The following is a 26,553-nucleotide window of genomic DNA, read 5'->3' as shown; positions in this document are numbered from 1 at the left end:
GCAGCTCATGCATTTGCATTTGATGCAGACTCTTAGCAGACTTCAGTCGGAGGATCCAGCACCCGCGGATGACTCTGAACTTAACCAAAAACTTTGCTCGTGGAAGGCTAGAGCATTCAGAGACGTAAAAAACCTATTACGACGCTTTCGTTTCTGCCTTAGAGCTAGCGACGCAGTTTTGGGTGTGAGTCAAGTGAGGTGTATTTAGACTAGCTCTGGCCTGAAAGAGTGCAGACGGAACTAGGTTTTCTGGCGGAGTAGCACTAAATCCACAGCGCAACAGACTACCGGTGCACAGTTCACCGCTGAGCTCGAGACAGACGGAGCGAGTCCGCTAAAAGTGCTCGGTGTGACTCCGAGATGTGTTTTGTGTGACTTTAAAAAAAACAACAACAGCAGTTTGTCTTTACTCCCGTCGTCTCCACTACTCGGAGCGCTTTAGGGACACTTGTTCCTCCGTGTTTTGTCCAAACTGACGGACTTCTCGACACTGGACGGACTTCAGCTGAACTCAAAAGATGTCAATTTTGCCTTTCACTCCCCCCATTGTCAAACGACTTTTGGGCTGGAAGAAGGGAGAGCAGAACGGCCAGGAGGAGAAGTGGTGTGAAAAAGCGGTGAAGAGCCTGGTGAAGAAGCTGAAGAAGACGGGACAACTGGACGAACTGGAGAAAGCCATCACCACCCAGAATATCAACACGAAATGCATCACTATACCGCGGTAAGGAGAGTTTGAGCGTTGATGTTGACCGTGAAATCAGCATCCTAGCTAGCTGTACACTTAGTAGCTCCCCCCGGGGGTTATTACTTCAGCTGATTTCATTACAGCTTTGTTACAGAAAACTCAAAAAGGTTTCCTCCCTGGTTTCTGTCATCCTCGGCGCCTTGCACATGTATGCCATCATTGCTCGACTTGAGAAGTTGACATTTCCACTTCCTTTCTGGCGTCAATATTTCAAACTGTTGATTTCCTTTACGTGTTTATTGTGCAGCAACATGGTGGCTAAGGTGCTGCTTAACGAGCTAGCGTTGGACCATGAGCAGAGCTAGCAGATCATGTCTGAAACATCTCGGCGGCGAGCTGCTGGGGCATCATGCTGTCATCGTGTGCACACTTCACTTTAAGCGAGCAGCCTTCAGCACTTTCTTATTATCACATCAGCATTCAGCTGAGGGTGTTTTGCTGAGAATAAAAAGGGTACAGTCCATGCATTAACTAGCCAGCAGAGCACATGCAGTGCAAAAGCATTAATGGAGTCCAAGTTATATAACTTGGCCTTAATCTGGGACGCTTTCTAGCGTTCTTAGTGCGTAGGCGAGCCCGTGGAGCTGGCTTCTTCTTGCTCTCAGCCTGCACAGCCATTTGTCCATCAACACATTATTTAGAACAAATAACCAACACTGGCATTTGTCAGCAAATCACAGCTGGTAGCTTCTGTGAGTCACTTCTCTCCTGAGCAGTCATTCTCCTCCCCCGATGAGAGGCTGTGCTTGTAAAAGCCTCTGAGGTGCACAATGTAAACACAAATCATGGATTTTACCCCTGCCACTCTTTAAAATGTATGTGTGGTATTACTGCAGTGTTGATTTTTCAAGTAACTCTCAGTTGCCGGTTGTTTTAGTACACCTTAATCCACCCAATGTGCAGAGATAAACTGATTAGTCAACTTGAAAGTTCTTGTCCGTTACATGGATAATCAATTTGAGTCATTTTGCATACTCACATGTGTCAGCTTTCATGATGTGGTTTTTAAGGGGCATCCCTTTTGAGATAAGATACTTGGCATATAATTAACACCTGTGTCAGTAATAAAAAGCTTTGTCAGTATCTACAGATGGAGAATGCCTCCAGTCTCTTGTGCAGAAGAAGCGAGTGGTCTGCAGCCTCCAAAATAGCTATAAAGAGCCTGTTACACGTCCCTGTAACAGTTCTAAAAACTGAACATGATACATTTTGCTCTGGAGATGTCATATCAAATTGAATTAGTTTTAACCAGGTCCAACTGCAGCGAAAGAAAATGGATGGATGGACAGGTGGAACTTGTATTAAAAGTACAGTGTGTGCTCACATGTATTTTACTTTTTCTGCTTTCTCCACTTTTACAAATAAACTCTCCAGACTTTTGCTTGCATCCGCAAAATCTCACTAGTGTTTGTGGGCTATTCAGATTTAATAGCATACTGTCAGATGAAAATTGAGCCTCAGTGGGACACTCCCACATTCTTCATTGCCACAAGTGTGCATATCACGGCTTGCACAGGCCTGGGCCAGCGTTCAGAATTAAGCCTACCCAGAAAGTTAAATAATGTTTGCCATGATCCAGGTTTCATATTTCCCACCACTAATGCAGAAGGGAAGAGGTGGAGTGGATTAAGATGACCCCAGATCAGAGCTGGCTGTCAGTGTTGGCTAACAGAGTCCCTGGAGAGCTGCTGTTTCTATTAATTCCCCCACGTTTTGGCATGCTGACAGCAGCTGCTTGCATGTTCAGGCCTGTCCACAGGGAGGTCAGCTTCTATCTCTCTGACACATGAACTCCCTGTTCAAGCTCATTGCTACCCGTCTTAATGGTGGTTTGCAGTGATGCTGAGTCGAAGGAAGGAAGCGGGCTCTGTGTATATTGATTGAATCAATAGTTGTATATGGTGGGGGAATAGCAGGAAAATTGTATCACATCTCAGTGGTGTACATTGAGATAGAGTTATGGGGAAAGAAAGGATCAGGTCTCAGCGGGCCAAGTGACAGAATATTATATTGAAATCTCAAGGCTATTTTTTTTTCCTGTCGTGTCAAGCACACTTATTTCTTTTTGTGTATGTGAGTTTGGTCTGTCAGATGAATCTTCGAATCAGCTGGGGAGCTTTGGGAAAGACTAGTTGTTTTTGAATGGCTGCGACCTGCTAGATAACACTTACAACAATTACAGGGCTATCTGTGGAAACTGTATAACAGCTTGGTGAGTTTGGTGGTTAAGTTATTTTTGGGTTGGAGGTCATTGACGTGGTCAGTGGGGCTGCATGTAGGTGTAGGTGTGCCTTTATCTTATGAAAAAACATTAGTCATGTTCCCAGTTGAGGTCAAAACAAAGTATTGCAGGCTTTGACTGTTACTCAGAGAGTGCCATTGCTCTACTTGCCTTTTAGTGGTTTTTGACAATGAGCAGTTTTACTCATTTAAGACGTAAGTAAAAGTTTAAACCTCTGTCCAAGTTCAAGCCTGACTCATTCAGCAACGAGCAGCTGTGGTACTGACCTACCCTCTTCTTTTCTCCATTGGCCCTATTAAAGTCCTGTCTTCCTGTGAGCTGTAAACGTGGGTTAGCCGAAAACACTAGTGTGTAAAGTGCGTCAAGCCACTATGAGTTTCTGATGCACGAGGGATGGATGTGTAGTGTGACAGCCTGCTGTGTGTTTGAGTGTGACAAGATGACTAACAGATGTGTGTCCTGTTGTTTACCAAGACCTGTATCTATAAACAGGAGCCAAGTTGTGTTTCCGTTATACCAGGGTAAACTGGGAGCAGAGTTAAATATAGTTACAAAGTCAGTATGGGGAGGAGGTCAGGTTGGTTGGATAGGTCAACAAAACCTCAAGCTTTGAGACCAAACATGTACATATGCTTCCTGTTTCCTAAGCATAGTAAATGTCGTTTTCTTTTTCTGAGCTATGGCCATGATTGTTTCCTAACGTCAACCAAGATTACGTAGGCTTTTTAGCCTTAAGGAAGTAGTTACTTTACCCAGACCACATTTTTAAAGCAAACTATTGCATTTCACATTTTAGCCTAAACCCCTGACCTTTTCCCAACCCTAACCAGGTCACGTTTTTTTTTCCTCTCAAACTCCAACCATAGTGGCGTCCATTCTTGAGTGGTTTTCTGTTCAGAGAAGTGACTTGTTTTGTTACTGTTTTGGGAGACATTACCACATTTCACCCCCCCCCCCCCCAAATGAAAAAAACGTTGTAAACTATTGCCACACAGTCAAACTTAATGTAAACATTTAATCTTAAAGTTTTTAAGGGTGAATTTTAGGTGCAAGTAATTGGGAGGCAGTGGTTGAGTAAGTCAAACAGTTGCAAACAGTGTAACAAAAAATGCCATATTGATTAAAAACAATATAATCTCTTCCTGTACCTCCTTTAGAAATATATCTATAGAAGGTATAAAAAAGGACATTGCTACCATAAGGTCACCTGTTGGTTGCTTTAAACCCTTTTTGAAGCCTTTTGAGTGTTTCCTTCATTGCTATCTTGGTTGCAAAAAAAAACAAAACAAAACAGATGTGATGAGGACAGGGGGTCTAACTATGGTACTACACGCTCACAGGCTAATGCTTTATGACTGACAAGTGGTGCTACTTTGCATAAATCATGGTAAAGTATAGAAAACTCTGTTCTTGTCATCTATGACTGGGAATCCATTCATAAACTAGAGAACACTCCAATGTATACAATTCCATACCCTAAACTAGCTGTTACTTTGAAATTTATTATTACTACAGCATCTTTTTTTATTTGTTTGTTTGTGTTTTTTATGGATTGCATAGATTAGTCTACAAGCAAACAGTTGACCTTCACCACACATAATTTTTGCTGTTGTGAATAGGAGGATCTCTGAGACAGACCTTGTAAAAGACCTCTTAGAGATGGACTGTCTTCTGTAAATACTAATTTGTGACTGTCAGTTAGGGCAGCCACTAATAACTGTTGCCGTGTTGATCAATCTCTTAATGTTTTGGTTACTCAAGTAATTAAGATGATTTATAAAATGATAGAAATAACAAAAATACACTTTGTTTGTGCAGTCCAAGTTGACACTTTCAGATAGGTTTTGTTTAGAAGCGTATAGCATACAGATTATAATAATATAAATGAAATTAAGACAAAAAGTGTTGGTTTTTGGGAAGCTGGAATCGGATATCGGCTTGAAGTTTTTTGAAATAACCAATTATGCAAGTTGTCATTGGAGAAATCAGTAGTTCCTGTACGTACAGTATAATGTGTGAACTAATCACAAACAAAACTTGTAGAAGATACAGTGCTGTTTTTGACCTGATTTTACTTTGTGTATGATAGTTGTTGTGACAATAGGTAGACAACATCACACTAACTCAATCTGTTGTCTAGTTGTTTATGCCAAATGTTTAATAATTATGACACAATCATGCACCTGTGCATAAAGGGTCTGTCATGTTTGAACAGAGGTAACTTTTCAATGACAAAACTCAATGAGAGTCAAATAATCCTTAGAAAGACACACTCATCAAAGTTGCGTCTTCTGTGTGTGTGCTTAAAATATATTTGGGGTTAATGAGTTCCAACAGTTGCACACTGGCATCAAAAAGACATTGAGACATTTTCCATTGTCTTAATATCATGTGTGATACATGTACTGTGGACAGTGTGAGTTTTATATTCACCTTTTATCTTAATTTTCTCTGACTTTGTGCAAGGGGTGGTGAGAGGGTTTGTCTTATGTACACACATCTCTCCTGGCACTAAGATTACAGTCTGATTCACACTGCATGTTGGGGCAGGAGGGAGTGTAGGATCTTCAAGTTCAGAAGTAAAAGATGGGATAAAATGAGAAAGACAGGAATAGAGACTGGACCAAGAGTGAGAAGGACTGCATCCACACTGTTGTTTCTTTATACATCACTGTTGAAAGTACTTCAACAATACAGTTCTTGATTAAGGAAATTCCTTTTGTTGACTTTTGTCAGACCATCATGTTTTCCACCTTATCAGTGTGCAGCAGTTATGTAAAGATGGCTTTGTGATCCACATCAGCGGAATTTAATCCTGAAATGTAGACCGAACAGATTTACTTTTGCTGTATACTTGGTGTCTTTTTATATTTGCTACTTTTGGTTAATAGTCCTTCTGGTTAGTCAGTAGAATTAAAGCAGTATTTATTTTTTTGCCTCATTGTAAAAGCTGTGGACACTTGCACTGAAAGAAAGATGTAGAGGGAAAAATGTGCAAAAGAGATAATGTGGGAATCCAGAGTGCAGAAGAGAAGTATGGAATTCCCAGTGTTGGAAGGAAGTTGTTGTTATAATGGGAAAATGTGCTTTAATGAGGGAAGATGAGACATTAATGGGTGACCAAAAACACAGTTGACAAATGAGAGAAGTATGAAAGTAGAAGGTAAAACAGAAAGCCAAGGGTTGAGATGAAAGAAACTGAGGAAGTAGTCTCTTTGGCAAGCTGCAGCATCTTGGATTCTCAGGCTTATCAGAGGGAGACAGTGGTTAGTGTGGTTCACACACACACAAAAAAATATACCCGCTAATAGATGAGATAGAACTGGTTTGTTTACCTTCTAGACAGCATTTGAACATCAAAAGAGATGTGTCTGCATGTGTCTGGATGACAGACTAGACTTGATTAAATGCACACTGACACACACTGCCAAACTCATACAGTGTGCACAGCGGCCCTGTCATGTCATTGTGCTGTTGTCATACTCAGAGTTAATTTTGTCTCATTCAAATCATCTGGTGATTTTGTAAGCGTAGGCCAGTCTCACTATAGAGGATCAAGATGTTGATGATCAGTCCGATGTGTCTGAGGTGGGAGCACGAAAGTGAAAACGTAATGCGCCTTCGTGGTTTGGGATCTTGTCTGTTAGAGAGAGATGTGGTGCAGTTTTAAAGTGGAACAACAACAGAGCTGGTATTTGCTCATTCTTGTGCTAATTATATGAGCAGAGCAAGTAAAACTACTCTAGAAGCGTGCTAAAAGCACTTTATGGAAGTGTCTTAAACAACTTTACTGCTGCACACTTTGCAAAGATGATATGGAGCTGCCAGACACCTGAGCAGAACCAGGGAGATCTTTTCATGAAATTAACAGTCAGTATGTTGCTTCATAATAAAAGTTTGAGTGCACAGCTACCCTCCAGAATACAAAGCACGCCAGGCTACAGAATTGTGCAGTACATTTTTCCCTCCTACAAACAACCTGTCCAGAGTTCTTTGGGACTGGATTAAATAAGACAGCTAAAATAACTAAAGCTGAATGGACTTGAGCCTCTTATGAAGGTTCTGGTTGTTCTATTCTGCACTTTAATGTGATTGCCTGCTCAGTGAAATCGCAGCACAGGGGAAACTAACTAAAGGGCATGAGTGTGAAAGCACCCGCAGAGGTTTGTGCCTGCTAAACTTTTTTTGTTTTGTTTTGGTAGTTCCGTTCTGATTCCTCCCCCCTCCCCCTCGCCCTCAGATAATAATTTTGTAATTTTCTGTTTATTTAGCTACTTATATTCTCACATAATCAAATCAACTGTGTGGTTTGTATAATTTCAGAACTGTAAGAAGTTCATCTTTTTTTATGCAATGAAAAATCCAACCTCGCCTCAAGGAAATCAAACTTTTTAGAAAGTTATGAGAATGAAGAACACCAAGTTTTCAAGGTAGGAAGCCAAAAGCTAAAATGACAAATGAATGTAAAACATTAGATTCATATTGTAGGCGTGGTTTAACAAAATGCATCATCACTTTGTTAAATGAGCGCACACACACTTTGTCATTCACTTTCATGTCAAGTATCACACCTGGGTCACCCGAGACAGTGTTGTTCAACAGGACTCTGTTCAAGACGGGTCACAGAGAGTTTATGTGTGTTGTCTGTCTGTGTGTGGTTGGCATCTCTAATGACAGTGACAAGTCTGCCTCTTCAGGATTGGGTTCAGGATTCCTGTCATTGTTTGATTTACTTGACTGAAAGGGAATACTGCTGTGAGTCATGACTGAAGTCTGTGTTTGTAGACAGTAGTAACTGTGTTGTTGTGCTTACTTTGTTTGGACCTTAAAAACAAAAGAGTTTAGTGTCCTCGCTACTGTTGGGCAGTAATTTCTTAGTTAAGTCACATGGTGATGTCATCCTAATATTGTTGCATTTTTGTTGAGGGTATCATTGGTTGTACAAACAATAACAGGATTTATTTAAGATCCTGATCAATTATAAGTCTAGTGTATATGCCATGCCTGAAGCTTGGTGTTCATCGTGCTTCTGTTTTCTGTTCCTTCAAAGGAAATAAACAGAATACTGACTGTAGAATTCAGGCTACTTAACCATACGTTAATAGATATAAATATATTTATGCCATTGTACATGACTCTGTGTGCGTGTGTGCATGTAGTTAGTCAGCTTAGAGGAATGCTCTTTCAGACTGCTGGGGCCTTGAGGAGGGTGTGGGCTGCTGTTTGGTTTGTGGCTTGCACCACGGGTGGAAGGGTTAGAGACACAGCTCTGCCTCGACTTGGCCCTAGCCTGTCTCACTATCTGCGGGGGAGTGCACATGCAGAAACACACACATACACACACAGAGACGTGTTCTCCAGACAACAAATGCGCCTTTGTGCTCCACTGGCCACTGCCACTGCCACCACCACTGCTGCCACTGCTGCTTCAGGTGCTAGGGTAAAGCTGGGTGTGTGGGGGAAGGCCACTTGATTGGAAGGAGTAGGGGTTTTTAAGCAGGGAGAGGAAGTACAGGTGAAAGTCATAAAATACAGAAATTACGCAATGACTTTTCAAGGAGGTTGTGTGATAAGTGTTTCTTACTGAAGTTGCCATAGTCGTTCAGGACTTGCTAAAAACACAAGAAACAGGAAAGAAACATGAGTCTTTCTTGGCCACTGGGCCACAATTTGTAAGGTTTGATAGGCTGAAACATTTTATCACGATGAGCGGTGACTGTGAGGTCTTCTTACACTTTACCGTCAATGACACCTGAAGTAGTGACACGAGAAACTTTGGGCAGAACGTGATAAGAAATGCTTTAGATATTGTATCGTGTGTCTAGATGGATATATTACACTATAATTGTACCAAGTGTTGGGAAATGATTATACCACAACTAAATAAAGTAAATTCAATATAGAAAAAATCAAAATACATCTAAAAGATACGTTTTACAAACAAAGATCAGTTACAAAGTTAATAGTAAAGAATGAAGAGCTCATTAAATCAATACCTAGACTGAATGTTCTAGGGAGATTGATAAGTAAAATCTACCAAATAAATGCAAGTGGCATGAGGTGGGTAGGATTTTGTCGGTCCTGTTGCCACTAGGACAAACAGATTTTGGAGAAAGTGATCAGGTGCAGATGTGGGCCAGGTTATTTATTTATTATCTGATTTTGATCTCAACCTGAAGTATCTATGAATGTATTTAATGTTTGGTGTTTTCTTAGCTGTCTTCTTTTGTGCGATAAATTAAGGTCATTACGGTGCATGTGTGTGCCGTGAACCCTGGATGCTTTCCTCGCCAAAGTTAGAAACCTGTGTGCTCGAATTCATACATGTCAGAATTGTTTAAAAGATGCTGGAGTGTTTGTCTGTTATCCTGACTGCTTATTCTTTATTAGGCTTTCGATTAGAATTCAAATTGTGTCATTTAAAAACAGTTTTCCTGTTCCTCAGCTCAGTTAACCAACACTAGAAAGCTTACATACACACTTAAATCCTTGCTCCAAGAGTAATAGCAACTGTTTAGTTTTTGGAAAAACGAGAAAGAATAAGCAGTCAGGATAACAGACAAACACTCCAGCATCTTTTAAACAATTCTGACATGTATGAATTCGAGCACACAGGTTTCTAACTTTGGCGAGGAAAGCATCCAGGGTTCACGGCACACACATGCACCGTAATGACCTTAATTTATCGCAGTTACCCAGTTCTGAGCTTTAATGATATCATCATTTGGATTTTTGCCACTGAAGAATCAACAAGTTAATGTCAGTTTTGAAATTTGTGAATTTTTTAATAGTGGAAATTTCTCTTTGTGGGATATCACCTCCAATCGGAGGCTGACACAGCATGGGGGTATGTTTTTAAGAATAAACATTAATTTTTCAAGAGAGATAAACCAGCCTACACTCTGCCCTTCCCTAGGAAAAAATGCAACTGGACTGTGGACTGTAGAGAGAAATTTATTGATGACTTGCATCTGGAATATTCTCTGTAATTCATCATCATGCTTCAGAAAGAGAGAGACGTACTGCTCCGCTCATTGACTGTTTGCAGTAAAACTAATGGCTCCCAGTCCTCCATTGTCTCCCCAGATTTTTGGAGTCCAGACTCTGTTATTTGTCGTCTAGCCCTGCCAGTCGTTTGTCTGCTGGTTTCGTATTTCACTTTAGGCCCTCCTTCACTGGTCCCAGCACACTTCAGCCCTATGATATCACCTATGGGCCAGACACCCCCTCCTTTCCTCCTTCCTCCACCTTTGTTAGAAATAGAGAAGTCTGATGGCTTTTCCAGAGAGAGTGGGAGGTTGGTGTGTGTCTTTGTGTGTGCGCAATATGTTTTTCCGCCTGAGCCTCATCACTGCTGGAATGCATTTGCAAGCCCATATATGTTTGGACATCAGGGATTAAATATATGTAAACTAAAACATCTGAATGAAGACAAACTTTTTCAGAAAGTTTAACTAAAAAGTTCATTTATGACAATTGCTGATTGTTTTCACTTAATTCATTGTTTAGGCAAAAAATGTCTTGTTTTGTAGCTCAAACCACTTTGCAAAACATGGAAGTTACCAGACTTTACATTAATGTTCAGAGATTTAGCTTGAAACTGAAATGAGTGGTCAGCTATGAAATTAGTTAGCTAACACATTTTCTATTTGTTGACTAAACAATTATTATTTCAGCTGTACTAAATGGACTATTTAGTCTTGTTTAAAAAAAAAAAAAAAAAAAAAAAAAATCTGTTTTTGTAGTTTTTTTGGGGTTTTTTTTCATTTGCAGCTGACAGTTGTTTTAGCAAACCAGAATAGATTACAACCACAGAAAGTATTATGTGGCAAGTGGGGTCAGATGATATCAGGATATGTAAAGTAAAATAAGGAAAACTTTTTGCAGAAGTGTTGCAATACCTCCAATGTCGACACAGTTCACATGGTTATTTGGATGATTAGAGCATATCCACTACTGGAGAGATTGGGACTTAATTATCCCAGTCCAAATGTGAAATATCTTCCATGTGAACACTGGAGGTTGGTGCATTATTGCTGATGTGGAGATGGTGGCAGAGAAACTGGGCATCTCAGTTATACATGAACTTCTCTTCAAAACTACAGTGATCCTGAATCGCTGCTTTTCTTACTTTATAATATTGCCTGCCCCGGTCATGTTGTGAGCTGTATTTTTAGCAGTTGGCATAAATTTTTCGGGACATTAGCAACCACACTCTCAAGGAATACCATTGTGCACATGCGGGCTTGTAGTTAAAACAACTATATTAGTGAACTAGCAACTTAGAAATTTGTTATTCTGGATGATCCTTCATGGATTATTTAATTTTCTTTCAGTCATCTAAAACATAATGCTGCATTCTCCCTCGTATCGGCTGGCAGTGGCCGAGGAAGACCAAGAGACTTTACAAAGAGGTTGGTTGCAGAGACAGTCCAGATTGTAACCAACTTTATTTTCCCAGTTGTGTTATGTTGTTGACTCTGTGTGATTCTGCAGTTTCAGATCCTTAAACTGTTGGGATAGCAAAGGATTAATCTGTGATGACGCTTGCACAGAAACAGCTGTGCAGGGAGAAGCAAATTAAACAATTTTTTCGCTTTATCACAGGGCTAACAAAAAATGATCTAAAGGTCACAGACTACTGAGTTAGTCGTGTCTAACCGAAGGTAGAATTGGTGAATGATTTGTCTCTTTATATGTTGTTGTTGTTGTTGGAAGGCACCAGCCTCTGCTAAATGTCACCAGATTGTAGCCCTGTTGGTCGGGGTTCAACAGACTGGCCACAGACTTTATGAAAGGCACAAAGGCCATATCAGCCCAATAGCCCCCTCACCCCCACTACCCTCATCCCGCACTCAGCACTGCAATGGAGGCTGTGAGATCAGGATAGTGGGACAGACGGAGGAGAGGGAAAGGGGGGGTTTAGGGGTTCAGTCACAGACACTCTGAGCTGCCCTGAGCTGTTGAGACGGTCTGGCAGACCTATTGTGCAGCTGCAGCCCTCCTTTCTTTATCCATCACCCACTTTGTCCTCTACCCTTGCATGCTTTTAAAGGACAGACTGTGACTGATCCTGATCTTTGTGATGTGTTTGTAGGCACCTTAAAATGGTGAAAATATTCTACTTTTAAAGTTAAACATGCAAGTTTAGTTACATAATTAATAACCAGCATTGGATGAGAACAAATTTTTCTCCAAGGCCTTCAGTTTCTAACTGTGTGTGCTGGCATCTTCTTAGCGAGGTTAGGCTTTCAGTAAGAGAATAAAAAAAGTCCATGTTAAGCCCACAAGGAAGGCGTCTGTGTGTTCAACACTTCTCGGACTATTGCCAGCCTGGACACACACACAGTGTATATGTTTGTGTCTCTGAGCGTAACTGGGTATGCTTCAGGGTGTTTGTTTTGCCCCCTCCCCCTTCCCCAGCTTAGTGAAGCTCAATCTGCTCTGTCTGAGTCTGTATAGTGAGTCAGCCAAAAGCGCACATATTCAAAATTTATGTATGTACTAACCTTCACAGCCACTAACATTTGCTTATATTTTTTTTATTTCACTACTTTTGCTACGCTGGCAAATGCTGAATTAATGCATACTTCAAATGTAAAGTTATCTTAATTATTTTATATTCCTTCTGTTCTTACATTTCTCTGTATGTGTGTCCATCTGTGGAGCTCTACCATTCACGCAAACATACATGCTGGATGGATGTAAAGCTCATGTTCAGTCTCAGCTTTGGGTCATGAGCCAAAATGATGTTGACACATTTACCCCTCTGGCAAAAATCTATACCAATTTACCGCTTTATTTTTAGACATCAGTTCCGGTCCATATTCTGAGAGCAACATCAGCTTGCATGAAAAAACACAAATATTACCCCAGATTTCATGGGGCAGATGAAGTGTAGGCAAAGGAAGAATACATATGGATCTGAATCACTTTATTTTAAATTTTGTGCTCCAGAATTGGCCTTGCTGAAGGAAATACTCCTCCTCTGAAGTTAACTTTCAGCTGAATTCAGTTTTTTTAGATAATTGAACACAGCCAATTTTTTTTTTTTTTTTTTTTTAAAGAACCGAAAATCCATTATAATTTTTTCATTGTACTTCCTTCAATAGAAACCTGATTTGAGGATTTGCTTGATTATGTTATGTAACAGCAAAATATACACCCACTGGTTTTATTTGATTTTTTTTAAAGAGTTATCTAATACTTAATAGACCAATGTAGTTGATAGATTTAAGAAATCTCAGCCATTTTTAACAAAATTTTATTTAAAATTTAAGGTCAAACTAACCTGTAGAGCTAGAGCTTGATAACCAGGCCAATCAATCATGGCTTATAGCATTATGGTATTGGATATACTGTAAAAATAGAATTATGTTGTGATATATTGTTAATGTGACTCCCCTAGCTTTGGATCTATTCACTGTCAATAATGCTATTCATTCATTTTAAGTGCCCATGTTAACTTTTTCAATTCACATTTTGGTTTTGTAGATAAAATCAGTCAGTGCTGATTTGATTAGTTTCTGATCCTGTAGAGAGAAGCTGAAGAGTGAAAAATGTCTTGTATAAAGTCTTGAAGGCCCTGCCCATGTACTTCAGATCTTTAGCCTGGAACACACACGCAGAGGCCAGCCCAGCTGGGAATTTGGGGTCATGGTTATTCTCCCCTCAGCTACCTCCTGCCTCATGTCTGGAGTATTTTAAGGTCCAGATCATTTTTTTTTCTTCATTTTTTTTCTTCAATATCTGAGGTTGGCTGTTTAAATAGAGCTACTACTGCCACTAAACAACAAACTGAGGCTTGATGGTTTCACAGGAGTGGTTTTTGCTGTCAGAGCAGGGTTTCTCATTTGTCTCATTCAGTGGGCCATCGTAAATCTCTGAAGTGAGTCACTCACATTGAGCAGGATATAATGTGTCTTGACTTGTCTCATACGCAATACTGTCTGTTGCTGATAGCGTTGGTTTACTTTTAAATCATACAAACACCTTTGTAGGAGAGTTAGTTGACCTTGCCTGTCAGCAGTGCAGAGTAATGATCTAATGCTTGTTTACCCTCAGTTGTTCATCTGCTAAAGAAGAGTTTGCTGATCCTATTTCGCTGACCTTTGTTCAAGTAAAATTCAACCTGGATCCCTTGTTTATTGTTAATAATTTATATAAAAACTGTGGAATGTGAGCTTTTTGTTCCGGGTTTAGAAGAAGCGAAAGGGTTGAGAACCACAGAGTTGAGCTCAGTAGCTATCGTGGACTAAATGATTCATCACAGTTTGAAGTACACTGACTGTGATTTGGTGCTCTCCCACATGTATAACCTATCTGACTTACTCTTCATGCAGAAACTGGGTAATAAACTCCCTGGTGTAGTAATAGAGATAGTGAGAGCTGTGCCCATATAAATAATTTACTGATTAATTTGGTAATTAAACAGCAGATCAGGTGACAAAGAAATGACTTTCTTTTATGTGGAAATTGATGTTAGACATAGATATAATCATTTATGATGTAATGGACTATAATGATGTGGTGAGTGTGGTGTTTGGCTGAGGTGCAGCTCTGCATAGACTGTTTGTGGCAAAGAGAAAAAACACTGGGGAGTTTATTTCTTAATTTACAGCCTGTAACAGCAAGAGGGCATCAAGTCTCAGTTAATGTTGTTGATGGGTAGCAAAGATTGATGCAAACTAATGTGATTAGTGGATATACACTATCAGTCAAAAGTTTGGACACGCCTTCTCATTTAATGTTTTTTATTTATTTTTATTAGTTTCTACATTGTAGATGCGTACTAAAGACACCAAATGTATGAAGCAAGATATATGGAATTATGTAGCAAAGAAAAAATTGATTAACTCTAAAAATGTCTTATATTTTATATCTTCAAAGTAGCAGCCCTTTGCTTTGTTGACAGTACTGCAAACCTTTGGCCTTCTCTCAATGACCTTCATGATGTAGTCACCTGAAATGGTTTTCACTTCACAGGTGTGCCTTGTCAGGGTTTATTTGTGGAATTTCTTGCCTTCTTAATGGAGTTGGGAACATCAGTTGTGTTGTGCAGAAGTCAGGTTGGTAAACAGCTGACAGCCCTATTTGACAAGTGTAAGAATCCCTGTTATGGCCAGAACCAATCAGCCATTTCAGGTGACTACCTCATGAAGCACATCGAGAGAATGCCAAGAGTGTGCAAAGCAGTAATGAAAGCTTTTGACTGGCAGTGTAGGTGGGCAGAAACTTGACAAGTGAAACAGCATCAACTCACAACTACTGCCAGATATGGTTTAGTATTACTCTTTTAAATCTCTTGCTTCATTTTTCTTTGAGGTGTATTTGTATGTGTAAAACAGCTGACAACAGTAGTAGGTTCATACATTTCAGTTACTAACTAAACAGTTGTAGCTTCTGTATTAGGAAAAAAAAAAATCCCCAGTGCTTGAGTATGCTTGAGTAGGAGGTCAACTTAGACCAGGATGGACTTGGCGCAAACTTTGATCTGCATCTGATTTCAGTTCTTAATTGGGAGGTGTTGAGGCTCCTGTCAACAAATCGTGCATTTTTAAATGAGAGGTCTCGGGCTTAGGTTGGAGATAATTGTCCTGGTTATCCAGGCTGATTTGCCCTGTGTCTTATTGAGCAGAGGAGAGTTCAATATGAATCTCTTTCTCCGGCCTCTGTGAATGTAAGTTGTGATTACACATTTCTAGTACATATGTGCCCACTCCAGGTCAGGGATGAGTTACTACTACAGATGGAGGAGTTGGGGTATCTTAGGGTCTTGTTCACAAAAGAGGGGAGAGTGGTGCTTGAGATTGACAGAAAGATTGGAGCGGTGCTGTATCAGTTTTGTTATGGTGAAGAGAGAGATGAGCATAAAAATGAACCTGTTGATTTACTAGTCAATCTACGCCACAACTGTGGTCACAAGCTCTTAGTAACTGAAAGAACAAGGTTGTGGATACAAGCTTCAGAAATGGGTGTCCTTTAAAGGTGGCAGGGCTCTCCCTTAGTGACCCATTGAAGAGCTCGGTCATTCGGCTCAGCGTAAAACAGCTGCTCCTCCACATTAAAAGAACCCAGTTGAGGTGGTATGGGCCTCTGGTAGGATGCCTCCTACTGGTGGTCAGTGCTGGGAGAAAAGTTATTTAGTGGCACATGTAACAACCACAAGATCATCATCTCAACACAAATCAGCAATTGCACTGTCTATAGCAATAGGAAAATCTATGTTACACGTCTAAATAAAACTGGTTAGTTTATACAACATTGTATCATCCAGCCTTTTAACTTCAGGGTGCTAAATCAGGATGACGTAGAGCCATAAAAAAGTGTTATTCCTACACCAAAAGCCATGCGCACTTTAAATATAGAGTAGAAGCCAGTGTTAAAAGTTATATTAAGGGTGTTTTCACAGCTATAGTTTGTTTACTCTGGTTTTAATCAGTTGATGAGTTTGTGAACTTGTAGCTTTTCCTTATGATTTGGTTTGTTTTCACACAAGAAAATTCCAAGTGGACTCCAAGCAAACCAAAATGTGTCACTACAGACCGAATGAAAATGTTCAGCATGCTTATTGGCCAGATGTGAGCACTAGTGTTTTTTCACAAAAGACATAGCATGCCAGCTCATAGTTTAATTTAAAAGTTTTTCATTATGTCTCTCAGTAATGACTAAAAGCCTGCCTGACGTTTTCTTCTTGTCCTGACTTTTATTACTCCACTCCTTTTTCTTTCTGGTTTATAAACTGTTGCTTTTGCAACTGTTTATAAACCATGTCCATGGACTCACAATGTCCATGTCACTGAGACATTGTTCAGCACATATATACTATAAATCAAATAACTTCAACTGACTATTAGTTAATGCCTGCCTATACATAGGTGATGTCAGTTGTAATTGCTGCAGTATAAAGTCATATTCCTTTTTCCTGGTTGAAGTTATTACTGTGGCTGATATATTATTATACATTATAACTATTTTCTTATTTTAAAAAAAAAAAAACAACTGAATGGAAACGGGGACAGTAAGTAGGGCACCAAATGACCAGTAGAGTTTGTATGTCTGTCTGAGCCCACACAGTCCCACCCACCCAGTAGCAGACATACCAGTGACATCACATCAGCCCTCTCTCACGATTCAACACATCCACAGTGAAAAATGTTTTGATCCAAAAACAAGTAAGGCAGCACATCAGTTATTATTTTAACTTCTGTTCTGACATTTTGTGCTGTTATGTTGTAAATGTGTTCTTTTTTTCCAAGGGGGGGGGGGGTCACATGCCTACATGTGAATGTGGTTTCCTTGTAGATGCACTTTCCATGCATTTCCTTCATGTCATCATCACTGTTGGTTAATTTACAGTGATTCACTATTTCAGCATCCGGTGCAGCTCTGTGTAACATTAAGATTTTCCTAAGTTGTTTGTTGAATGAGGGTGTGTGGTTAAGTTGTTTAATAGAGGTCTAACAGCAGTCTAAGTGACTTCTTGATGCGTGGCTTTATGCAGTGTGGTAAAAGGAAGCAGCCTCAATAAGTCATGACAATAGATGCCAACACAGGAAAACCGCAAAAGAAAAGAGGAACTGTGTTTGCAAGCAGACCCCCATAGAATCAAGATTATGCAAAATCTGGCTTAACATTACTATAGATTGCTATATAGCTTTGATAAACAGGTTCTTTCAGCTGCTCTCTTGTTCAGGGGTTGCTCCAGCAGATTTGAATTGGCAGATCTTTACACCGGATGCTCTTCTGGTCACAATCCTCCCGAGGATAGTTTCCTCCAAAAAGGGGATCTTTTACATGTTGGGCGGATGTGTTAAACAGTGCACTGTGGAGCCACCCACTATAGATCTTGTTGACTAAATGAACACTGGTATATTCAGAAAGAAATATTGAACAAATGGTTTTCTATTCAATTTGCATAGTAACCCAGAGATCTTTGTTTGCTGTTTAAATTGCCAGGTCTTTGTAATTTTCTCTGTTTAATTCACAACACTTTTTAAAAAGAAAGTTTTAAAAGTTATTTGATCAGACATTAGCTTCATTTCATGGCTCTCGACTTCTGCATGGGAAACAATAAAAGCTTCTGTCGTTGCTTTCCCAGTTCCAGTATGATACCAGTACCTTGGCTTTGGGTATCTACCAATACACACCACATCACACCATACACCATTCACTTGCTCGATATGCAGTGGTTGACCTAGATGAGGCACAACTGAGCTTTCCGCAGTTGGGCGTGGCCTTGTTTTTATTTAGAGAGTCATATTTGTCCTTCTAAAGGGCTTTATCTTAAGCCTTTGACCCTTACGCTGTGTGAGAGAGTGAGTGGGTGGGACACAGAAAATGAGGGGACATATGTGACTGCTGCCTCTTGCGTAAGATGTTGTGCAGGGTTTTTTGTTTTGTTTTGGAGGGTTTTTTTTGTTTTTGTTTTTTGTTTTTTTTTCCTCTGTCAAGGGTTATTGTGCTCCGAGATTACAGCCTATAACCCTATTATGTCAGTCCACAATGTCAAACTGTCGCTCATTACTATCTGCCAGCCTAAGTCATCATCCTGCCAGAAGCATGCCAGATGAGTGCAGATGTTATACAACACAATGAAATTCCTTTTAAACATACTGTAATGTCATTGCCGGTTGTTTATTATTAGACATGACCTCATATCGCCTCTGCACTAACAGCTGGGACCCTCATCATGGGGAAGTAGTTGCATAGCACAGTAGTGAACACCAAATCTAGCATTTGATAACATTTAGAGGACAGAGCTGTGTACAGTGAATTTTTGCTTGAAAACCAGTTTAAAAAAAATGAAGAAATATATTTTAGTTGTTCAGGACTGTCAAGACAAAGACTGTATACCCATAATTTGGATATCATCAAGTGCCAAAAATACTGTAACAATCAATCAAAAGGAGCGTGTCACACAATTACTACTTGATAACAACAATGGATGAGAATATTTAATTTTAGGTTCATGAATTTGTTTTTATAAACAAAAGGTCACAGTAGGGGAAGGGACAGGCGGATCAAACCGTAACCAGCCTCAGAGTGGTAGTACCAACATAGCCCTTTCAGAAAAATGACATCAGAGCCAGATACTATCAAGAAACAAATTCAGCAGTTCTTCTTTTTAGTAACTATTCTATTTTCTGTTTTCAGTTGCAGGTTTCAGATATTTTTCTGCTGGAGAGTATAAGGTCGTGCCCAGGCACACTTCCCTCTCATTTTAGTCACAACACACACTCACACACACAGCAGAAAAAAATATAAGCCTACACAAAAAGAAAAAAATGTGGTGGATAACTGGAAAGTCAAACCAAATGTCTCAAACTTATGCTTCTTCTTCCTCTTCGTGTATTTGCAGATCTTTGGATGGCCGTCTTCAAGTTTCCCACAGAAAAGGTCTGCCCCACGTCATCTACTGCCGTCTGTGGCGCTGGCCCGACCTGCAGTCCCACCACGAGCTGCGGGCGGTGGAGCTGTGCGAGTACGCCTTCCACACGAAGAAGGATGAAGTGTGTGTCAACCCATACCACTATCAGAGAGTAGAGACACCAGGTACGACAGCTCGGAGAAACAGAGTGCTTTCTTCGTTCACTGTTGTGTTGTTTGAAGAAAATAGTTACGTACATTTTGTCCAGTGTGCTCTAATGGCTCTTGGTTAGTGGAATAAGCTTTGTTATTATTATTATTATTATTTTTTTCCCCCACTGGATGTTTTTATAGGTTTATTTGTATCCACAGGGTTTGTGAAACACCTTTCCTCTTATCAGCTGATCAACAGTTTATTAATTTCTGTTCCAATAAATATTTATTTTACCCATACATGAAATCAGTCATTGCCTTATTACTATATTCTGAGAAAACTACTTTCTGTGTGTTTGTGTCTGTTACGCAGTACTCCCACCAGTGCTGGTCCCCAGACACACAGAAATCCCCACTGAGTTCCCACCTCTGGATGACTACAGCCATTCAATCCCTGAAAACACCAACTTCCCTGCTGGCATCGAGCCCCAGAGCAACTATATACCAGGTACCAGCGTGCCTCCTAGCATGACTCACACAAAGTACCTCCTTATGGTTTATGCTTCGTGAGAACAAGTTTGTAAGGTGGGCTGTTTATGCTGTACTGAAGAGTTTGGTGAAAACTGACTGTCACAGAGAAGGAGTAGTAGTAATGTAGTTAAAATATGAGGATGATGGTGCACACTTGTGGGTTGTTTGTCACAAAAAAGGCGGAAGTACAGCTCTTGGAAGAGACCTACCTAGTTTGTGATTGCAAAGATGTGTGATGACCAAGTGTGTAATTAAACCAGCTTTACTATAATTTTCCTTTTGAATCTTGAGTTGGATGAAAAGCTTTTTCAACATCGTCCCAGGACAGGAGCATCAAACATAGAGCCTGGGGTCAGAATTGGCCTGACAAAGACTCCAATCTGGTCCTATAAGCTTTGGAATATGTGAAGGAGGGCACAAACATTGGACTTCTTAACTGCATTTTCATACTTTTTACACTTTTTCATACTATTAAGGACCTCCCCATGACTATTTAATGAAGTTATAGAAAACCAATTAAATGACAGAAGTTTTTTTTTTTTTACATTTTTTAGCCATTTCTTTCGTACAATTTAAGCCCACAGAGTAGTGCAGTTTAATGCATAATTATACTCCTTTATATGGAGAGATCGGGCAGCTGCATGACTGGCCCACATAAGGTCAAAGTGTGCTTCATGTGGCCCACAATGTAAAATAAGTTTGGTGTTCCTGTTTCAAGATCAAGCTTTTAACTTTATAAAAGGTTATAAAAGGTTAAATGTGGCTGTATGTTTATTGTCAACCGGTAGCTGTTGAAGTGTTATTGATCCTTTGACTTACGTTTCTTTTGGCTTTTCTGTTCAAAAGTCGAGTTTTGATGTATTGTGAGAGAATTGAGAAAATGGCCTTTTGACTATGAATTTAGGAAGGGATTTACTTACATAAGCTGTTTTTCAACAGGTTAACAATTATTAAATTTTAAACACTCCTTTCACTCATTCACTCACTGACTAGAACCTTCTCGCTATTTAGGAAGTTCTGTGTAGGTGATTGTACAGTCACTCTTTGCGTCGTTAATTATGTTGTACTTCAAAATAATTAAAACACAGCAGGCCAACTGTAATAATAGTAGTAATACATACTGGATTTAATCAAATTATTAAATACAAGTACTTTTGGGCTGCTCTCATTCCTCATCTCAATCTGTTATTTTTCCCTCAGTGCAGCTACAATGCTTGGTTGATCAGGGACCACCAACAATGTCAGTATGAGTGAGTGTTTGTGTCTTTGTTTGTCTCAGAAACACCTCCACCAGGCTACCTCAGTGAGGATGGAGAAACCAGTGATCACCAGATGACTCATAGCATGGACACAAGCTCCCCAAATCTGTCACCTAACCCAGTTTCACCCACACACAATAACTTGGGTAAGAAATGCGTGTGTCTGTTTGTGTACTTTTCTGTTTGTCTGCCTTGATTTGCAAACAAATGTTTCAGCAGCGTATCTCCCCAGTGGGAATTCTCTGTTTGGTTTAACTCATTTCTGTGAGAGGAAACCAGATGATGAAAGAAGCCTTTGTGTTCCCCGCTCACCATGTGAACTTTTGAACAGGTCAAGACACCACGCAGCCCACACTAACATCAATAACAATATCCTAGGTTTATTATATCAAGACGGAAAAGCGCCAGGAGGCTTGGCTGGAACGCAGTTGGTGAAATAATAAAGCAACACCAGTTTCATTTGGCAGTGCTGTCCGTTTGTGTTCTGGACTTCAAAGCAAAGGACAGAATGTTTCTCAGCTGGTAGAGGGGCTGTGCTGAGGGGAAAAAAAGGAGCAAATTACCAGAAACAGTTGAATTTACTGAAGAGTACCATGGACAAGTCAGTACTCTGACCAATTGGGCTGCAGAATCCTGCAAGTGAGGGTTGAGTTTCCACATTTTGTCTGGTTAAAGCTTCTGGGAAACAGTGTATGGGTTTGAGATTTGTGACGCAAGCTCTCTCCGTGTTTTTGTTGGTTTTCTCTTTTTTTCTCTGTCTGCAGCCTCTCAGCCCTTTACCATCTGTATGTTTTTCTGTCTATTAATTCTGTGATTTCTGTCTTACTATTCTACTACTATGACTTTGAGGATACGCTCAAACATTGCATTAGTTTAATTGTTCTGCACTGTATTAGCAACAGTATTGAACTCAGTTCTTTCGTTTTTTGTGGTCCTCCTCTGTCTCAGACCTCCAGCCAGTGACGTACTGTGAGCCGGCCTTCTGGTGCTCCATTTCTTACTACGAGCTGAATCAGCGAGTCGGGGAGACCTTCCACGCCTCGCAGCCCTCGCTGACAGTGGACGGCTTTACGGACCCGTCCAACTCAGAGAGATTCTGCCTGGGTCTTCTGTCCAATGTCAACCGCAACGCAGCTGTGGAGCTGACGCGCAGACACATTGGTAGGCCAGGCCTTATGACTCCATTCGGATAATAACTCCTTTGCCTTCTCAGAACACCTTTATTCACGTGATTTCTTGAAAGACTATTGGCTCATTAACAAACATGATTACGTGTTGCTTTAGACCTTCTATACAACATTGTACTTTTAATTATTGTTGTTGCTGACTTGTTTTGGCTCTCTGCCTCTCACTCTTTACCTCAAGGTCGTGGTGTAAGACTGTATTACATTGGTGGAGAAGTGTTTGCAGAGTGTCTCAGTGACAGTGCAATCTTTGTCCAGAGCCCCAACTGTAATCAACGTTATGGTTGGCATCCTGCTACAGTCTGCAAGATCCCTCCAGGTATGTGTCCAGCTAACACTGGGAGCAACGAGAGACATACAGGACAGGGAAAGGGAGTAAGACAAATGAGTAGGACGGAAGACAGTGCAATAGAGAAAGACGAAAGTCCACTTTTCACAGAATTGGCAGTTCGATCTCCAAAACTTGTGTTTGCTGTGTGTGTTTGTGTGTGTAAATGGTTGAATGTAAAGTAATTTGGGATTGAAGTGCTATATGATTCCATTCAGTTTTCCAAAGAGAGGCAGAGGCCAATGTACACAAAAACAAATTGATTGATGATTCAGAAATGATTCCCTGAGGCTCAATCATCAAATGAGGCCGCAACACATCGCATACCTCATCACCAGCCCGTCAATGTCTCCTTTGGCTAAACTGTGGTCGGGTTAAAAATAAGGGTTTTTTCCTTTCCACACTGGTCTCTTTACTTTTACCACGTAATCGGTTTGGAGCGTTAAAAGCTTTCCCCAAGCACATCTGTAAATGTTAACAGTTTGTTGTCTGAAACAAGATGTTTATACAATCATTGCAGCATTTAGTTGAGTCAGTGACGCATTCAAGCACGCATTCTTTTAATTTGGCTGTTTTCATCCAAGTCACTGCAATCTGATTCGGTAGGACCACGAAAGATATTCCTCCACTTTTGACACAAGTCTGTGTCGAAAGCCATCAGATTAATAATGTTAGTTTGACTCCTCTTATGTCAGATAAATTTAAATTGTGTTTTGTAGAAGCTAGAGATCAGCTTCATCTTGATTTTTTTTTCTAGCACCTCTAATTGATCTGTCCTGGTTTGTTGTTCTCATCAGGATGTAACCTAAAGATCTTCAACAACCAGGAGTTTGCTGCGCTGCTCGCACAGTCAGTAAACCAGGGCTTCGAGGCTGTGTACCAGCTCACCAGGATGTGCACCATCCGCATGAGCTTTGTGAAGGGCTGGGGAGCCGAGTACAGGTAAGCTGCAGCTCTGAGTTAATGCTAGCCACTCTCTCGTCTCCTGTTTCTGCAACAGTGTAGCAGTGTAAAATCCATACGAGGTCTGCATGTAAACGCAGACAATAGACACAAACAGACTGTGAATTACATCCCACAATCCACCCGCCCCCGCTCGCTGGCATGTGCACACACTGGTGAATCCGGTCAATGATGTCACAGAGCCTTCGTCTATAGAAACGGGCCCCAGTTGGCAAACCAGACTATTTCTAAGCAAACACACATGTGGTGTGTCAAAAAGAGATGTCAGACTTTCCCTCTTCCATTCCCTCCCCTTTTTCCACACAGTCTGACTCACTGATAGTAAGAAAGGAAGAGATGGAATTGAAGGCAAGCAGATGATTGGCTGAAAGTTGGCCGTGCTCAGGCGGTTTCCACAAGGGAGAAACCTTTGAGCTGGGAGTGACTGCTCAGCAGTCCTGTCCAGACCAAATGCTCACATGTGGAGACACTTAAACACAGGATTCAGGTTACTGGAGCAGCCAGGCCCTCCTTCTCTACCTCCACCTTCACCTCACTCTCACTGCCTGTTTCCATTGTTGACTGTGCCTGTTTAACTCTTTAGTCCCGCGTGTCTGTTCACTTCTCTCTGCTGTGAGAAAAGCAGTAAAGGAAAAATTTTTATGGCCCCTTTTTTGTCTTTATCAAGAAAAAAAAAACTAAAGAAAGAAAGCTTAAGAAACTGCATCATTTTGTAGTTATTGTTTTTTTGCAGTTGCTGCAAGTCTTCCAAATGATTTCTTTATTTGAACTGTACAGATTCAAGAAGTATGTGTCATTGATTAGAACTACAAATACATATCTTAAGAGGTGAAAATCAATAGTTGCTGTTGTTGGTTTTTCAGTCACTAGAATTTTTGCATTCTATCTTCAGTGGTACAGTGTGTTAAACTGTAGCTCAGAGAAGCTGTGAAAGCTGTCTGTCTTACATCAACGCTGTAATGAAAGCAGAGCAATGTGACTTTGTAAGTTTGCTCACACTCTTAACAGCTGTGTCTGTTTACCTCACATCCCTTTGTGCCTCTTTGGTCTCTCCCAGGCGACAGACGGTGACCAGCACCCCCTGCTGGATCGAGCTGCACTTGAACGGGCCCCTGCAGTGGCTGGACAAGGTGCTCACACAAATGGGCTCCCCGAGTCTTCGCTGCTCCAGCGTCTCTTAGGGAGACCATTCACCTACTCATTTCCTGTCAATGACTAGAAACACACAAACTGCACACGGACGAGAACGGCTACACAAGTACTGAAAGATGACGAACCCCCTCATTCAGCCACTGTTACTTTGTTCTTCCTCCCCACCAGCTGTCAGTAGCACTTTTTATTTACTTGTCTGTTTTGAAAGGGGACGAGTGCATTATAACAGTTAAATGTTAGAAGGATCTCTAAATTTGACGACAGCAATTATCTTTTGTTACCTAAAGGACCGAAGTTATTGCTACGCGAGCTTCTTCCTGTCTGGTCGTGTTTGTTTAAACCTTAGTCTCATGGTTTTTACCTGTTTTGTACAGATGTTAAAGCAAACGGCTGATCCCCAAAAAATAAAAAAAAAGGTTTATTTTTTAACCATTACTTTTGAATTTGTAATGCATGTGTATGCGCATGTTAAATGCATTTTACATGATTTTGTTTCTGTTTTTGGGCATTTAATACTTTTTGAAAATGTGACCCAGTCAGATGGCTTGAAAAAGAATTGTATAGTGGGAATAGTCAACCAACATTTATAAAAATACAGCGTGAAGGAATAGGAATATATTTCTGACTGGGTGAATAACAGGATGTTTTAGCTGCACAGTCAAACTTCAAACAGAAACAAAGGAAAGCAAAGCTTCAGTCAGACTTGCTGCCGTTCAGGTGGTTCTTAATCAAGTGCTGATTTGAACTACTACCTGAATCACAGTTACATATCTCACATGTGGGATCATTCAGGATGATGCACTTTTATAAAATGTTGATTCTCTGGTAAAGTGGTGTTGCAGCTGCTGTGGTGGTGCTTGTCAGTGAAATATATCCTGCATTCATTTCTGGAAGCTTTGCCAATTTATATTGTAGTGTGTCACACATGCAGACTTGAAAACATCTCACATACTGTACATTTCTGCATCGTTAAAGGGGACCCGTTATGCTTATTTCTGCCTTCAGGTTTTTGTTGTTGAGCTCACTGGTCAAAATAATCCTCATTTTTGTTGCTCTGATCCTGCATCCAGCAGCTCTGCTTGTGCTTTGTCAGGAGCAGACTGTTACCTCCTCTACTCTTGAGGCCACCTTTCTTCTGATTGGCTGACCTTTGCAAACTGAAGGTTTGAATAGGAGGTGGAAGGCGCTTAAGAGCTTTCTGCTTGAGATTACCTATTCTGTGCTCTTACAGGATCTGAAGTAATGGCCATGTTTAATAACAGCATGCAGCACTGTAAAGGTACGTGTGTATAACAAAAATATAAAAGGTCCCCTTTGAACTGCAGATTGAACAGACTTGTGTGTTTTATGTATGTATCTGCAGAACGCTTTGAAGTGCAAGGGGAGCAAAGGATGCCTTTGCTTTTGCTAATATTCTCAGCCATACATAATATTGGTCTTAAAATTAGCCATGCTGACTTTGTGCACTCAGGACTGTAAAAGAACAAAAAACAAAACAAAAAAAACAGAATAACATACAGAAACCAATGAAAAGAAGAGATGTATGACCTTTGAGACTTTTTAGTCTATTTTGCTATCAATTAGGTTTGTAACATGATACAGTGGAAAATAACTGCTGGCAGGTCTGG

General features: G+C 40.4%; 1 protein-coding gene across 1 annotated transcript; it reads left to right on the top strand.

Annotated features, from left to right (window-relative positions):
• Positions 1–26,553, top strand: smad3a (SMAD family member 3a). The gene is made up of 8 exons (XM_063472489.1): positions 1–721; positions 19,348–19,541; positions 19,882–20,016; positions 21,319–21,444; positions 22,247–22,459; positions 22,664–22,801; positions 23,608–23,752; positions 24,831–26,553. Exons 1-8 carry the CDS (start codon positions 519–521, stop codon positions 24,952–24,954), a joined length of 1,278 nt encoding a protein of 425 aa, XP_063328559.1. The 5' UTR covers positions 1–518; the 3' UTR covers positions 24,955–26,553.

Source organism: Pelmatolapia mariae, linkage group LG1 (assembly GCF_036321145.2).
Source record: "Pelmatolapia mariae isolate MD_Pm_ZW linkage group LG1, Pm_UMD_F_2, whole genome shotgun sequence".
In the NCBI taxonomy this organism is placed as follows: Eukaryota; Metazoa; Chordata; class Actinopteri; order Cichliformes; family Cichlidae; genus Pelmatolapia; species Pelmatolapia mariae.
The sequence above is the reverse complement of the archived record's forward strand: the minus strand, read 5'-3'. Positions and strand labels throughout refer to the sequence as shown.

Excerpts from the sequence above, each read along its gene's own strand:
- smad3a (XM_063472489.1), top strand. The coding sequence starts at position 519 with ATGTCAATTTTGCCTTTCACTCCCCCCATTGTCAAACGACTTTTGGGC. Across the intron at positions 722-19,347 it reads AAATGCATCACTATACCGCG|ATCTTTGGATGGCCGTCTTC; the intron begins GTAAGGAGAGTT and ends GTGTATTTGCAG. Across the intron at positions 23,753-24,830 it reads GGCTGGGGAGCCGAGTACAG|GCGACAGACGGTGACCAGCA; the intron begins GTAAGCTGCAGC and ends GGTCTCTCCCAG.